This window comes from Theropithecus gelada, chromosome 20 (genome assembly GCF_003255815.1).
Source record: "Theropithecus gelada isolate Dixy chromosome 20, Tgel_1.0, whole genome shotgun sequence".
NCBI lineage: Eukaryota > Metazoa > Chordata > Mammalia > Primates > Cercopithecidae > Theropithecus > Theropithecus gelada.
The window spans coordinates 31907768-31921658 of record NC_037688.1 but is presented as its reverse complement, the minus strand read 5'-3'; the positions used below and the strand labels follow the sequence as shown (position 1 = coordinate 31921658).

The 13891-nt window shown below is 56.5% G+C and overlaps 1 protein-coding gene across 1 annotated transcript; it reads left to right on the top strand.

Moving 5' to 3' along the window:
• Positions 1-306: 306 nt before the first annotated feature.
• On the top strand, positions 307-13322 carry LOC112614769 (C-type lectin domain family 18 member B). Its single transcript, XM_025371486.1, has 13 exons — positions 307-682; positions 1204-1295; positions 3430-3669; positions 8461-8558; positions 8977-9098; positions 9256-9363; positions 9862-9954; positions 10325-10431; positions 11060-11189; positions 11484-11580; positions 12242-12268; positions 12486-12577; positions 13087-13322. Exons 1-13 carry the CDS (start codon positions 559-561, stop codon positions 13122-13124), a joined length of 1368 nt encoding a protein of 455 aa, XP_025227271.1. The 5' UTR covers positions 307-558; the 3' UTR covers positions 13125-13322.
• Positions 13323-13891: the final 569 nt, after the last annotated feature.

Here is a 13891-nt window from a genome sequence, read left to right as displayed (position 1 = left end):
TTAATTCATGGCTGGGGGGTTGGGACGAGCTTCCCGAGAAAGGAAAGAACTCCCCTGGGGTCTTGCCCAGTTCCTGCTCACCAGAAGGACCATAGCCGAGGTCCCAGCCTCCTCCCAGGGCCCAGGACTGGGGAGTGGAAGCCATCAGTGGGCTCGGAGGACACTGTCCCAGCCAGGACACAGCCGTTGGTCACTAATCCGCAGCCCTGGAATGTCCGTGGGCCAATCAGCGGGGTCTCTGGGGGCTCCCCACGGGCGCTAATAATCCTACAATGATTAGCAGGGGCCACGGGGTCAGTGCACGCCACTCTGCCTGCTGTCGGGGGCGGGCTGGCCAGGCTGAGGCCAGAGCAGGCAGGCATCCCCCGGAGTCGTCTCTTTTCATGCCAGCGCCAACAGGAGGCTGTTTGGACACACTGATTACTCACCAGCCTCCCTCTTTTGTCCACCAGCCCAGCCTGACTCCTGGAGATTGTGAATAGCTCCATCCAGCCTGAGAAACAAGCCGGGTGTTTGAGCCAGGCTGTGCTCGGAGTGCCTGACAGGCCCAACAGACCCATGCTGCATTCGGAGACCTCGCCTGGCCGGGGGCACCTCCTGGCTGTGCTCCTGGCCTTCTTTGGCACCACCTGGGCAGAGGTGTGGTCACCCCAGCTACAGGAGCAGGCTCCGATGGCCAGAGGTAAGGGACACCTGGTGAGGAGCTCGGTGGAGTGGGTGCTAGGAGACTTCTGGAAGCCTGAGCCCCAGGCCAGTCCTGCAGGTGGTTTAATGAGGAAGCCCTGGGACAGCCTGGGGCGGTGAGGGGTGGATGCTGGACTGGGGAGGGAGGAGGAGGAAGGGGGCCAGGGCTGGGGTCAAGGAGGAATGCCCGAGGGAGTCTGTGGCTGGGGCCTGGAGAAACTCAGTGGCCCAGAGGAGCCCCAGACAGGGGCCTGCTGGGAGCCAGGGCTGGCCCCCCTACACCCAGCCCCCACCCCTGTTCCCTCCCGCCATCCCGACCCCAGCACTCAGCCCACGCCTGCTGTACCTGGTCTCTCTCTCAGCCTGGCTGCATCGCTGTGCTCCCCGTCCCCTGCACCCACCATACTCCTCTCCCATCTTGTTTTCCGAGGGCGTGCTTATTTTGCTGTGGTGGGTCCAGGTGCCCCCATCCTCGGGCTGCCTAAGAACGGAAAGAACTCCCTTGTCTCCCCACCCCAGCCCTGAACAGGAAGGAGAGTTTCTTGCTCCTTTCCCTGCACAACCGCCTGCGCAGCTGGGTCCAGCCCCCTGCGGCTGACATGCGGAGGCTGGTGAGTACCAGACCCAGCTGGGCTCTGCCAGGGGGGCGGCTGGAGGCACAGACCCCAGAGGGCAGCTCGGGAGGCCACGCCTGTCCAGGCACTCTTCCACTTGACCAGGGTGGGAAGGCACAGCCAGGCACTTTGGCCCTGAGGGACCAAGGCTCTGGTTGTTGGAGGTCTCTGCAACTTCTTAACCCCCCACCCTCAGTTCAGGAGGTCGGGCCCCTTGGCTCCCACTTGCCTGAAGGGCAGGACCTTGGGCCTTCCCTGGCATCTTGTTGCCATGGAGACCAGGAGCCGCTGCAGGAGCCGGATCCCCTCCTCCAGGGAAGGACCCCTGCAGGGCGGGCGGGCCAGGGAGGGAGAGGGTCCTGCTGGGCTGGGGAGGCGCTTCTGTGCAAGGACCCAGCGCCTCCTCCTGAGCTTATCTGAGCCACTAGGACAGGCCTTGCCCATGTTCTCTGCTCACTCAGTCGTCCACATTTTCAGCAGGGGCCGGGGATCGGGGGTATAGTGTTCTCCACCAGCCCGGCTGGGGCTGCTGGGTTGGGGCTGTCATCTGGGGGCTCAGAAACGCTGCCCCCCATTGTCTGGGACCCCAGCAGCCCCAGCCCATGTTAGCAGGCCAGGGAGCCAGGGCAGGGTGGTGGGGGCGGGAGGGTTCCCCATGGCTGCTTCCCATGAACTCCTCCGAGGCAGGCGGCCACGGTGGCGTCCTTGAGCACTCTAGGGTCAGTTTCCCAGGAGGTGGGGGTGGGGTGGCTAAATGGGGGAGGTCGCTTCTCTCCCTTTCCCCGCCCTGAGCGGCTCTGCCGCTCCTCAGGCTCAGACCCTGTGCCGCCAGGGCTGCTCCCAGCTGTGACCTCCGTGGTGAGTACTCCTGCCTGGGACCCCAGGAGGGCCTGCAGCAGCCAATGGCTGGCAGTTGGCACCCTTTCCAGGGCCCTTTTGTCAAAGTCCTAGAAAACTTCATTTCCATAAAGGTGCAAATGGAGCTCCATGTCTCAGCCTCCCTCATGGCCCGGCCCCAAGCACCCTCCGGGCCTCTAGGGCTCTGGGGCACCCCTTCTCTGGACACAGTGGAGACTGAAGGTCTTGTGGAGGTGTGGGGTTGCTGAGGGACCCCAGGGAGCCTTCATCAGAGGTAAAACCCCAATGGACATTAGTGCAGGGCAAAGTCGGCTTGGGGTGCAGCCCTGAGGGCCCCCCCACCCTGCACCCACTCAGTGCTTTTGAGTTCTATCCTACAGGCACCTCCCTGCTCCATTTACAGATGAGCTTAGGGAGTCTCGGGAGATCAGGGGTCTGCAGCAGGTCACCCAGGGGTGGCGATTGCCAGGCCCCTTGTTTAAGAAGAGGGAGGGGGCTGGGCGCAGTGGCTGACACCTGTAATCCCAGCACTTTGGGAGGCTGACGCAAGCAGATCACCTAAGGTCAGCAGTTTGAGACCAGCATGGCCAATGTGGTGAAACCCTGTCTCTACTAAAAATACAAAAATTAGCCAGATGTGGTGTCACATGGCTCTAATCCCAGCTACTCGGGAGGCTGAGGCAGGAGAATCGCTTGAACCTGGGAGGCGGAGTTTGCAGTAAGCCGAGATTGCTCCACTGCACTCCAGACTGGGCAACAGGGTGAGACTCTGTCTTAAAAAAAAAGAAGAAGAGGGAGGGGGCAGGGTCAGCTGTGCGTGGTAGGGAGCCGATGAGGCGGGTACGGGGACAGGAAACCAGGGCGGAGAGGCGTGGCTGTAGGGCGTTTTGCATCACAGGAGGGCAGCATGGCCCGGTGGGAGTAGGGGAGCCTTTCTGACAACGGCCAGGGCCCAAACACAGAACCAGTCTGTCAGGCGTGGGCACTGCTCACATGACCAGATGGGAGAAAGACAGCAGGAGCCCATCCCACTGCCTGGGCAGGGCTGAAGGATGCCCACAACAGGATTCAGAGATGGAGGCTCAGTCCTGAGAGGCCGGGCTCCTCCTGGATGAGCATCAGACAACACCACTGCTTCCTCCAGCAGGACTCCTCATCCAGTGCTCTCTTTGCCTCCTGACCTGGCACCCGGTGGATGCTCAGAGATGGTAGGGGAGGCCTGGCCCAGCAGTCAAAGGCCTCCCACAGATGTCTCTGTTTGTGCTTTCCCCAGGACTGGAGTGACAGCCTGGCCCAACTGGCTCAAGCCAGGGCAGCCCTCTGTGGAACCCCAACCCCGAGCCTGGCGTCCGCCCCGTGGCGCACCTTGCAAGTGGGCTGGAACGTGCAGCTGCTGCCCGCGGGCTCAGCGTCCTTTGTCGAAGTGGTCAGCCTGTGGTTTGCAGAGGGGCAGCGGTACAGCCACGCGGCAGGGGAGTGTGCCCGCAATGCCAGCTGCACCCACTACACACAGGTGAGTGTGTTGCAGTGAGGCCAGCGTGCCAGTTCCCAGATACAGGCTCCTGCTGGGCCATCTCAGAAGAGGCTAGTTTGACCTAAATGTTGGGATTCCTTTTCCTCCAATTTGTTTAGTTTTACTTTTTTTTTTTTTTTTTTGAGACAGAGTCTTGCTCTGTCGCCCAGGCTACAGTGCAACGGTGCAATCTCGGCTCACTGCAACCTCCGCCTCCTGGGTTCAAGTGATTCTTGTGCTTCAGCCTCCTGAGTAGCTGGGATTACAGGCGCCCACAACCACGCCCGGCTAATTTTTTGTATTTTTAGTAGAGATGGGGTTTCACTGTGTTAGCCAGTATGGTCTCGATCTCCTGACCTCGTGATCCACCCGCCTCAACCTCCCAAAATGCTGGGATTACAGGCTTGAGCCACTGTGCCTGGCCATATTTTTGCTTTTTTGGAGACACGGTCTCACTCTGTCACCACAGGCTGGAGTGCAGTGGCATGATCTCAGCTCACTGCAATCTCTGTCTCCTAGATTCAAGCGATTCTTGTGCCTCAGCCTCCCGAGTAGCTGGGATTACAGGTACGCGCCACTACACCCAGCTCATTTTTTTTGTATTTTTAGTAGAGATGGGGTTTCACCATGTTGGCCAGGCTGATCTCGAACTCCAGACCTCAAATGATCTGCCCACCTCAGCCTCCCAAAGTGCTGGAATTATAGGCGTGAGCCACTACGCCTGGCCTAAGCCACTTTTTTTCAATCTGAAATATGAATAATTTCAAACATAAACTTATTTATTTATTTATTTATTTATTTGAGACGAAGTCTTGTTCTGTCACCCAGAATGGAGTGGAATGGCGTGATCGCAGCTCACTAGAACCTACACCTCCCAGATTCAAGTGATTCTTCTGCCTCAGCCTCCCAAGTAGCTGGGACTACAGGCATGAGCCACCACACCCGGCTAATTTTTGTATTTTTAGTAGAGATGGGGTTTCACCATGTTGGCCAGGCTGGGTCTCAAACCCTTGACCTCAAGTGATCCACCTGCCTGGGCCTCCCAAAGTGCTGGGATTACACGTGTGAGCCACTGTGCCTGGCCTCAAACATAAATTTAAAATGGCCACACTCTTACCCACTACCTAGGTTTAGAAGATGCTACTAAACTAAAGCCCCGCTCCTCCCCTTTCCCTGCTGTCCCTCCCTGGAGGGAATCTTCTTGAAGTTCAGGAGCATCACTGCCAGGCAAGTTTCCATTTTTTCTCTTCATTCAACAGATATTTGTTGAGGATTTTCTATACACACCTGGCACTGTTCAGGTGCTAAGGTATGGCACTGAAAAACACAAGCGAAATCCCAGGAAATATTGAATACCTCTACTACTTATGCAAGTGTGTTGTGCATGTTTAAGTATTACATAAGGCTGGGCGTGGTGGCTCACGCCTGTAATCCCAGCACTTTGGGAGGCCAAGGTGGGAGGATTGCCTGAGCCCAGGAGTTTGAGACCAGCCTGGGCCACATGGCAAAAACCTGCCTCTACAAAAAATACAAAAATTACCCGGGTGTGATGGTGTGTGCCTGTAGTTCCAGTTACTTGGGAGGCTGAGGTAGGAGAATTGCTTGAGCCTGGGAGGTGAAGATTGCACTGAGCTGAGATTATACCATTGCACTCCAGCCTGGCCAGCAGGAGTAAAACCCTGTCTCAGAAAAAAAAGAACATGTGCCTACAACTAGGTGTTGCCAAAGTGATTACACCAACTGGAGAGACCAGCAAACCAGTTTTCACTTCCCAAAGATCTTGTGGCTCTTTAATTTTTTTTTTTTTTTTTTTTTTTTTTTTTTTTTGAGACGGAGTCTTGCTCTGTCGCCCAGACTGGAGTGCAGTGGTGCGATCTCAGCTCACTGCAAGCTCCGCCCCCCGGGTTCACACCATTCTCCTGCCTCAGCCTCCCAAGTAACTGGGACTACAGGCACCCACCACTACGCCCGGCTAATTTTTTGTATTTTTTAGTGGAGACGTGGTTTCACCGTGTTAGCCAGGATGGTCTCGATCGCTTGACCTCATGATCTGCCCGCCTCGGCCTCCCAGAGTGCTGGGATTACAGGCGTGAGCCACTGCGCCCAGCCCTGGCTCCTTAAGTTTTGTCAGACTCAAAGATGTGAAAAACCTAACCCTGTTTTCTTGTTGTTAGTTGTTTTTTGTTTATTTTGTTTTTGTTGGGTTTTTTTGAGTCAGAGTCTCGCTCTGTCACCCAGGCTAGGGTGCAGTGGCGTGATCTCGGCTCACTACAACCTCCTCCTCCTGGGTTCAAGAGATTCTCCTGTGTCAGCCTCCTGAGTATCTGGGATTACAGGCGCCCACCACCATACCCGGCTAATTTTTGTATTTTTAGTAGAGACGGGGTTTTGCCATGTTGGCCAGGCTGGTCTCAAACTCCTGACCTCAGGTAATCCACCCACCTCGGCCTCCCAAACTGTTGGGATTACAGGCATGAGCCACCGTGCCCGGCCTCTGTTATTGTTTCTAATTTTCTTGATATGAATGTTTAGATCATTAATTTTTTTTTTTTTTTTTTTTTTGAGACGGAGTCTCGCGCTGTGTCACCCAGGCTGGAGTGCAGTGGCGCGATCTCGGCTCACTGCAAGCTCCGCCTCCCAGGTTCAGGCCATTCTCCTGCCTCAGCCTCCGAGTAGCTGGGACTACAGGCGCCCGCCACCACGCCCGGCTAGTTTTTTGTATTTTTAGTAGAGACGGGGTTTCACCATGTTAGCCAGGATGGTCTCGATCTCCTGACCTCGTGATCCGCCCGCCTCGGCCTCCCAAAGTGCTGGGATTACAGGCTTGAGCCACCGCGCCCGGCCTAGATCATTAATTTTAAATCTTTTTTGTTTCTACTATATACATTTAAAGCTATAAATTTCCCTTTAAACGATTTCAGCTACATCCAATAAGTTTTGATATTTAATGTTTTCATTATTATTTAGGGATGTTTTTTCTATTTCCAATCATGATATTGTCTTTGTTTGTTTTGAGACAGGGTCTGGCTCTGTCGCCCAGGCTGGAGTGCAGTGGTGCAATCTCAGCTCACTGCAGCTCAACTTCCTGGGCTCAGGTGATCTTCCCACCTCAGGTCCAAAGGAGATGGGAATACAGGTGTATGTCACCATGCCTGGCTAATTTCTTGTATTTGTATTAGAGAAGGAGTTTTGCCATGTTGACCAGGCTGATCTGGAACTTCTGAACTCACATGATCCACCCAACTCAGCCTCCCAAAGTGCTGGGATTACAGATGTGAACCACCACACCTAGCCATGATGTTGTTTTAGATTTTGAAGTGTATCTTTAAGTTTCTGAACTATGTTATCTTCTTAATTTACTTGTAAATTATTCAGTTTAAATTTCATTGCACTGAATTCATAGAATGTGGCCTGTAGGATGTGTTGATTCTTTGGTATTTGTTGAAACTTGCGTAGTGGTCTAATGTGTAGTCTTGCTTTGTGGTTTGCAGAAGTCCCATGCATTCCGAAAAACAATACATGTTCTTTAAGTGTTGGATACATGTATATGATCACATGTTCACATCTGGCTGCTACAAGCCAGTCTTGTACATGTAATTTTTAGTCTCTACTGGAGAGTTTGTTTCACTTTTCTTATATTTTGGCCATTTGTGCTATTCCCAAGTTGTCGCTGATTCTAAGACTTTAAACTGGTTTGCAGAGCTGTATCCATTAGCTTTTGCTGCATGACATTCTACCCCAAAATTTAGCAGCTTACGATTCTGCATGTCAGCCACTTGGGTTGGGCTCAGCAGGGAGGTTTTCTGGTCTTGGCTGGGCCCACTCATATGCCTGCAATCAACTAGGGGGCTGGCTGGGAGCTGGCTGTGCAAAAAGGCCTCTAGTGGTTCATCTGTATTCCATGAGGCCTTTCAACCTCCACCAGGCTTTACTGAGCTTGTTCATGTGGTGGCTGAGCATGGTTCTATGAGAATGAGTGGAAATGGCAAGGTCTCTTAAGGCCAGGTTCAAAATCAGCTCAATATCACTTCTGCTGCATTCTGGTGGCCAACACCAGTTACAGGGCCAGCCAGATTCAAGGAGCAAGGAAAGAGACACCTCTCCTTACTGCAAAAAGCTGCAGAGTCACATTTAAAAGAGTGGGCTAGTGGAAGAAGTGAAGGGTTGTGGTCATAATGCAGTCACAAGGCCCTTGATGTCCCAGTCTTTTTTTGGCTAGTCCCCTCTGCCCATCAACGATCTCCCCTCCCTTCAGGTATCTGCTAGCCCTCCTCTCTCCATTCCCCTCTCAACTAAGAAAGCCTTCCTAGGCCAGGCATGGTGGCTCACACCTATAATCCCAGCACTTTGGGAGGCTGAGGCAGGCGGATCACCCGAGGTTGGGAGTTCAAGACCAGTCCAACATGGAGAAACCCCATCTCTACTAAAAATACAAAAAAAATTAGCCAGGCGTGGTGGCAGTCACCTGTAATCCCAGCTACTCGGGAGGTTGGAACAAGAGAATCGCATGAACCCAGGAGGTGGAGGTTGCGGTGAGCCGAGATTGTGCCATTGCACTGCAGCCTGGGCAACAAGAGTGAAACTCCATCTCAAAAATAAAAAAATTTAAAAAAATTAAAAAGCCTTCCTGGACTATTTCCACCCATACTTCTACCCCTGCCCAGGACAGCTGCTGCTCCTGAGCCCCCGAGGAGGTGAGGGAGCCCTCTGTCCGCCTGGATGATAGTGAAAGCTGTGTTCCCCTCCCCAGGAGTTCACGATAGGGTTTCTGATCCCCTGTGTCTCCTGTAGCTCGTGTGGGCCACCTCAAGCCAGCTGGGCTGTGGGCGGCACCTGTGCTCTGCAGACCAGGCAGTGATAGAAGCCTTTGTCTGTGCCTACTCCCCCGGGTAAGCCCTGCTACACCCTCTGCTGGGATGTCTGGGAGGCAGGGAGGGACGCTTTCACTGAGGGTGAGATGCCCCCCCATCCACCTGAAAGTAAAGTCCGACACCTTCCTCTGCACCCTTGGTGGGAGAAGGGAGGAGAGGAAAGGCAGAGGGTGCTGAAGATTGTGGCCATGCAGAAGGTACTGCTCTGTGGATGCCCCTTCCTGGGTACCAGTCCTGGTATCAGGGAGTTTGTCCAGGATTCGTTTGGAGGTCATCTCTTCTCTCCCAGGGAATCTCTCTATCTCACCCAGCTCCCTAACTCTCTGACCAGGCCGCAGGAACTGTAGGGGCCAGGGGGGCAGGCAGCAGGGACCCACCACTGCCTTGCCCAAGGCCAGGCCCTCCCACACCCTGTGGTGCCTGCTTGTCCTCACAGAGGCAACTGGGAGGTCAACGGAAAGACAATCGTCCCCTATAAGAAGGGCGCCTGGTGTTCGCTCTGCACAGCCAGCGTCTCGGGCTGCTTCAAAGCCTGGGACCATGCAGGGGGGCTCTGTGGTGAGTGCATGAGGGCTCGGTCTGGTGACCCTGGGGTAGGGGTGGCAGCATCCTACTGGGCTGTCCCAGAAGCCCCGGCCCTCAGCACCCAGGGAGGCTCCTGCCCGGCCTGCTGGGAGGAGACCTTTTTCTCGGAGTCCCCTCCTCCTCTGACCAGAGGTCCCCAGGAACCCTTGTCGCATGAGCTGCCAGAACCACGGACGTCTCAACATCAGCACCTGCCACTGCCACTGTCCCCTTGGCTACACGGGCAGGTACTGCCAAGGTGAGGGCACTGGAACCTGGGTGTGCCCAGCGCTGCTCTCGCGGCAGGTCCTGGGGCTGCTACACTTCCTGAGTCTCAAGGGTGTTAGGGGTGCTGACCGTGTACTCCCTGAGTCTGCCCACCGCAGAGCACTGGCTATTTCCCAGACCCTGAGCTGTGCAGGAGATTCACAGTGAAATCAGGTTCAGCCCCTTAGGCTTTGGGAGGAGGACAGAATTAGGATCCAGAAGTGGCTTCTTGCCCCACTGCCCCTCAACCCTAACCCACTCTGTGACTATGGGCAGGTCACCTGCCAAACTCCGATATGCCTCACTCTACAGTGGGAACCAAACCAAAGACACCAGGCATGCCAGCAGTCAGAAGCCTTTGTGGGTTCTGTCTCTGGGAGGGGTATTCTTGCTGTGGTTGGCATTGCCTGGATGTTCGAGGCCTTTGGGGGCAGCATGGGGTCCAGAAGGCTGGGAGCTAAGCCTCTGCCCCACTGCCCTGCCCTGGCAGTGCGGTGCAGCCTGCAGTGTGTGCATGGCCGGTTTCGGGAGGAGGAGTGCTCGTGCGTCTGTGACGTCGGCTACGGGGGAGCCCAGTGTGCCAGTGAGTCCTGCCCCAGGGCCCCCAAAGAGCCAGCCCCTCCCAAGACCCCCTTCAATGGGGCGTCAGCTCCCAGGAGCCCACTGTGTACCTCTCTTTCCAACTAATTCGGTGACAACACGTTGAGAGCTTGAAACCGGCCACAGCGTGGATATTTACACCAAAGAAATTGGCAAATGCTACAAATCATGGATTTTTTTTTTTCTTTTGAGAGAGAGCAAGCTCAATGTTCCACACTTACCAGCACACTCCTGACTCTCACCACGCACTCTTTTGGAGCAGGTGGCTGGAGGAAGGGGCTTAGCTCCCTGGCAGGGCAGGAAAGGGCAGGGATTCTGAAGTCCGCACACAAACTCAGGCTCCCCTACCCCAGCCAAGGTGCATTTTCCCTTCCACACCTGTGACCTGAGAATCGACGGAGACTGCTTCATGGTGTCTTCAGAGGCAGACACCTATTACAGAGCCAGGATGAAATGCCAGGTGACGGTCACCCCTACCTTCCCAGGGACCCCCCCAGGGCCTCAAGTGAGGGTCTTAATGGAGGGACCCTGGAGTGAGAGATGGTTTCTTCAATGTCTCTGACCTCACCCTGTTCATCAGCAGAAAGCAGGGGTCATGGACTCTGAGGCTCATAGAAGCCAGGAGGTCACTTATTGACCTGAGGGGCCAAGGTCAAGGCCAACCTCCATCTAAGGGAGTTTCAGGTTGCCTTGCAGGAGGGAATGCAAGATCAGAGTGGCCAGAGCTCGGGGCTGCTCAATAAAACCAGCAGCTCAGACTTCCACTGGCAGCTCTTGAAACCACAGTTAATTTCTGGGGTTGGCAATCAACTCAGATATGTTGAAGACACTGTGCAGGTGAAACAGAACATCCTCAGGGGCCAGACCTTGCCCGGGCCTGTGGGCTGCCGGTCGGGCCGCTGTGCACAGGGAGAAGAGAAGCAGATGTGAGCAGAGGGGACTCCTGCTCTTGGAAGGGAGGCTGTGCGGGCTGGGGGTGATGACAGCCTGGCCAGCACACACGTGACATCCTCGCCCATGGGCAGGGGTGGCAGGAAGGGGCAGCCTTCCTGGGAGCCCTGTCTGTGTGACCTGGGGTGGGGTTACAGAGGAAAGGTGGGGTGCTGGCCCAGATCAAGAGCCAGAAAGTGCAGGACATCCTCGCCTTCTACCTGGGCCGCCTGGAGACCACCAACGAGGTGACTGACAGTGACTTCGAGACCAGGAACTTCTGGATCGGTGAGTGCCCGGCTGATTGGGGGTGTGGCGAGTAAGGGGTTGTGATGCCCCACCCTGCTGCAGAAACCCTGGGCTGTGGCAGCTGCCAGCAGATGGCGAGGGTATGGTAAGGGCCTGGAGCCCAGAGCGGGGCCGGCTGCTCACCCCCTTTCCTGGGGAGGGCCCAGGTAGGGAGCACATGGGGGCTGCCAGCACTGGGAGGAGGGGCCAGAAAAGCAGCTGGCAGCAGACTCCAGGGTCTGAGTGGGCCGGGGGACCTCTGGCCGTGGGCCAACCTCGACTATCCCGGCCCAGGGCTCACCTATAAGACCGCCAAGGACTCCTTCCGCTGGGCCACAGGGGAGCACCAGGCCTTTACCAGTTTTGCCTTTGGGCAGCCTGACAACCAGGGGTGAGTGTGGGGTGCCTCCCTCCCCTGGGCCTCCCTCTCACTCGGGCCTGCCTGGCAGAGCCCCCAGGCTACACTGAAGAGCCACTCCCCCATCCTGCTGCCTGGCTGGGCCCTGGCTGGTGCCTGCCCAGGTGCCAGAGAGTTGTGGGCACAGCTGGTGTGGGCCAGTGCTGTGGTGAGGGAGATGCAAGCCGGAAGGCATGTCACGTGGGAGAGAGGGGCCCAGGAAGCCTCCATCCATCTGTCCATCCCCAGTGTCCTCTGGCTGTGACTCCATCCCTCCAATTCTCATCCACTCACCCCTCCCTCCACGTGCCCTCTGCCTGCATCAGTTACACTGATGCCAGCATTCCTTAGCTGTCACCCCCCCTGCAGTCATTCACAATACAACCCCGAACCTGTGGACCCACCAGCCATCCTGTACCAAGAACCCTCTGGTCATGTGGCCCCACCCTGCTCTTCAAAACCCAGGAATGCCCAGGGCCGGGGTGGAGGTGGTCCTGCTGCCAGGCCACCAAGGGCTCCAGTGATTTTAGCCAGCCCTCCTTGCCAGCAGCCGGCCTGTGCCCCTGGCCTATTGCCTGGAGGTAGTCGGCCTTGTTGGGTTCCCAGGTATACCTCTCAAGTGGGCTGTCTATTCCAGTCCACACCATCCCCACAGGCTGGTGTGGCTGCGTGCTGCCATGGGGTAGGCAGAGCTGCTACCCCAGGAAGGGGCTTCCCTGAGAAGTGGTCTGGGAAGCAGGGATGGGGGCTCGGGGATGGGCCTGGTTCCCAGCAGCCCCATCTGCAGATGGGGGCTCTGGAGCCCCTGAGATGCAGGGTCCTGATGGCTGGAGGGTTTAGGCCTCTTGCGGACCCCTGACTTCACTCTTCCCTCCTGAGCACCACACCCTGGCCTGCAGGTTTGGCAACTGTGTGGAGCTGCAGGCATCAGCTGCCTTCAACTGGAACGACCAGCGCTGCAAAACCCGAAACCGTTACATCTGCCAGTTTGGTGAGGGCCTTCCTGAGGCTCCCCTTCTCTGATCCCTGTCCCTGGGGGTGCTGCTGACCTGGTCCACCCTGCAAGGGTATCTAGGTGGCAGGTTCAGAGCAAGTCTGGGCACACGGGGCCATGGAGGATGCCCTGCTCAGGGCCTTGTACCTGTGGGCTCCTGAGCCCAGAGGGGCAACGACAGGCCCGGTGTCACATAGCAAGGCCACACAGGCAGGCCTAGAGCTGCAGCTCTGCAGGGAATTTCTCCAAGGACCCTCTCCTCCTGTCATGAAAGCTACTGCCTGGGAACCTGTTGGGTTCCTCGGTGTTCCTGGGAGCCCCATGAGCTATGGTGGAGGCAGAGGTGAAACCTGGCATGGCACCAGTTCCCAGCAGCCCCTGCTAGGAAGGTCGGGAGCATCACAGGAACCACGGCCATGGGCACTTCCAGACTGAGCGCAGCAGGGCCCCCATTTTGGGACTGCCTGGGCTGCCATCGAGCCCTGCTCTCTTCTGCTTCCTTCCAGCCCAAGAGCACATCTCCCGGTGGGGTCCAGGGTCCTGAGGGCTGGCCGCACGGCTCCTTCGCCTGCCCTGGGTGCACCGGCTCTGCTTACCTGTCTGCCCACCTGTCTGGAACAAGGGCCAGGTGAAGACCACATGCCTCATGTCCAAAGAGGTCTTAGACCTTGCACTCTGCCGGAAGTTGGGCAGAGAGAGGCATGGAGGCCAGTGAGGGCCAGGGAGTGAGTGTTAGACGCTGAAGGAGAAGACGCTGCCAGTGGTCCAAAGAGGCTGCTCTCTTCTACCTGGCCCAGGCCCTGTGGGGCAGCGGAGCTTCCCTGTGGCATGAACCCCACAGGGTATTAAACTAAGTTATGAATCAGCTGAACCTGTGCATGCTTATTTCAAAGGGAAATTCAGATTATCCAGGACGACCCTGGAGAGACCAGAGGGGGCCTGAGGATTCACTGCAGAGGCCTCCATCCACCTATTCCCTTTCCTGGTCGCCTTCATGGTCCAGGACACTCTCTGGAAGTTCTGGGGCTCCCCAAGAAGAAGAAGACCAGACTCTGCCTCGGGGAGGGGCAGTTCTCATGGCTGGGCCCAGGCAGGCAGGGTATTAATAGAAGCTGCTCTGGATGTCTGGGAGACCACGCGTGTGTCTTGCCCCCACTGGCGGAGTGTCATCGCACCTGGACCGATGGTGGTCAGAATCTGTGCAGTCCCACTCCCTCACCCCGCTCCTCAAACCTCACCGCACAAGAGGTTATCACTATTCCAGTTTACAGGTGAAGAATTGAAGGCACAGAGAGTTTGACTTGCACAGGA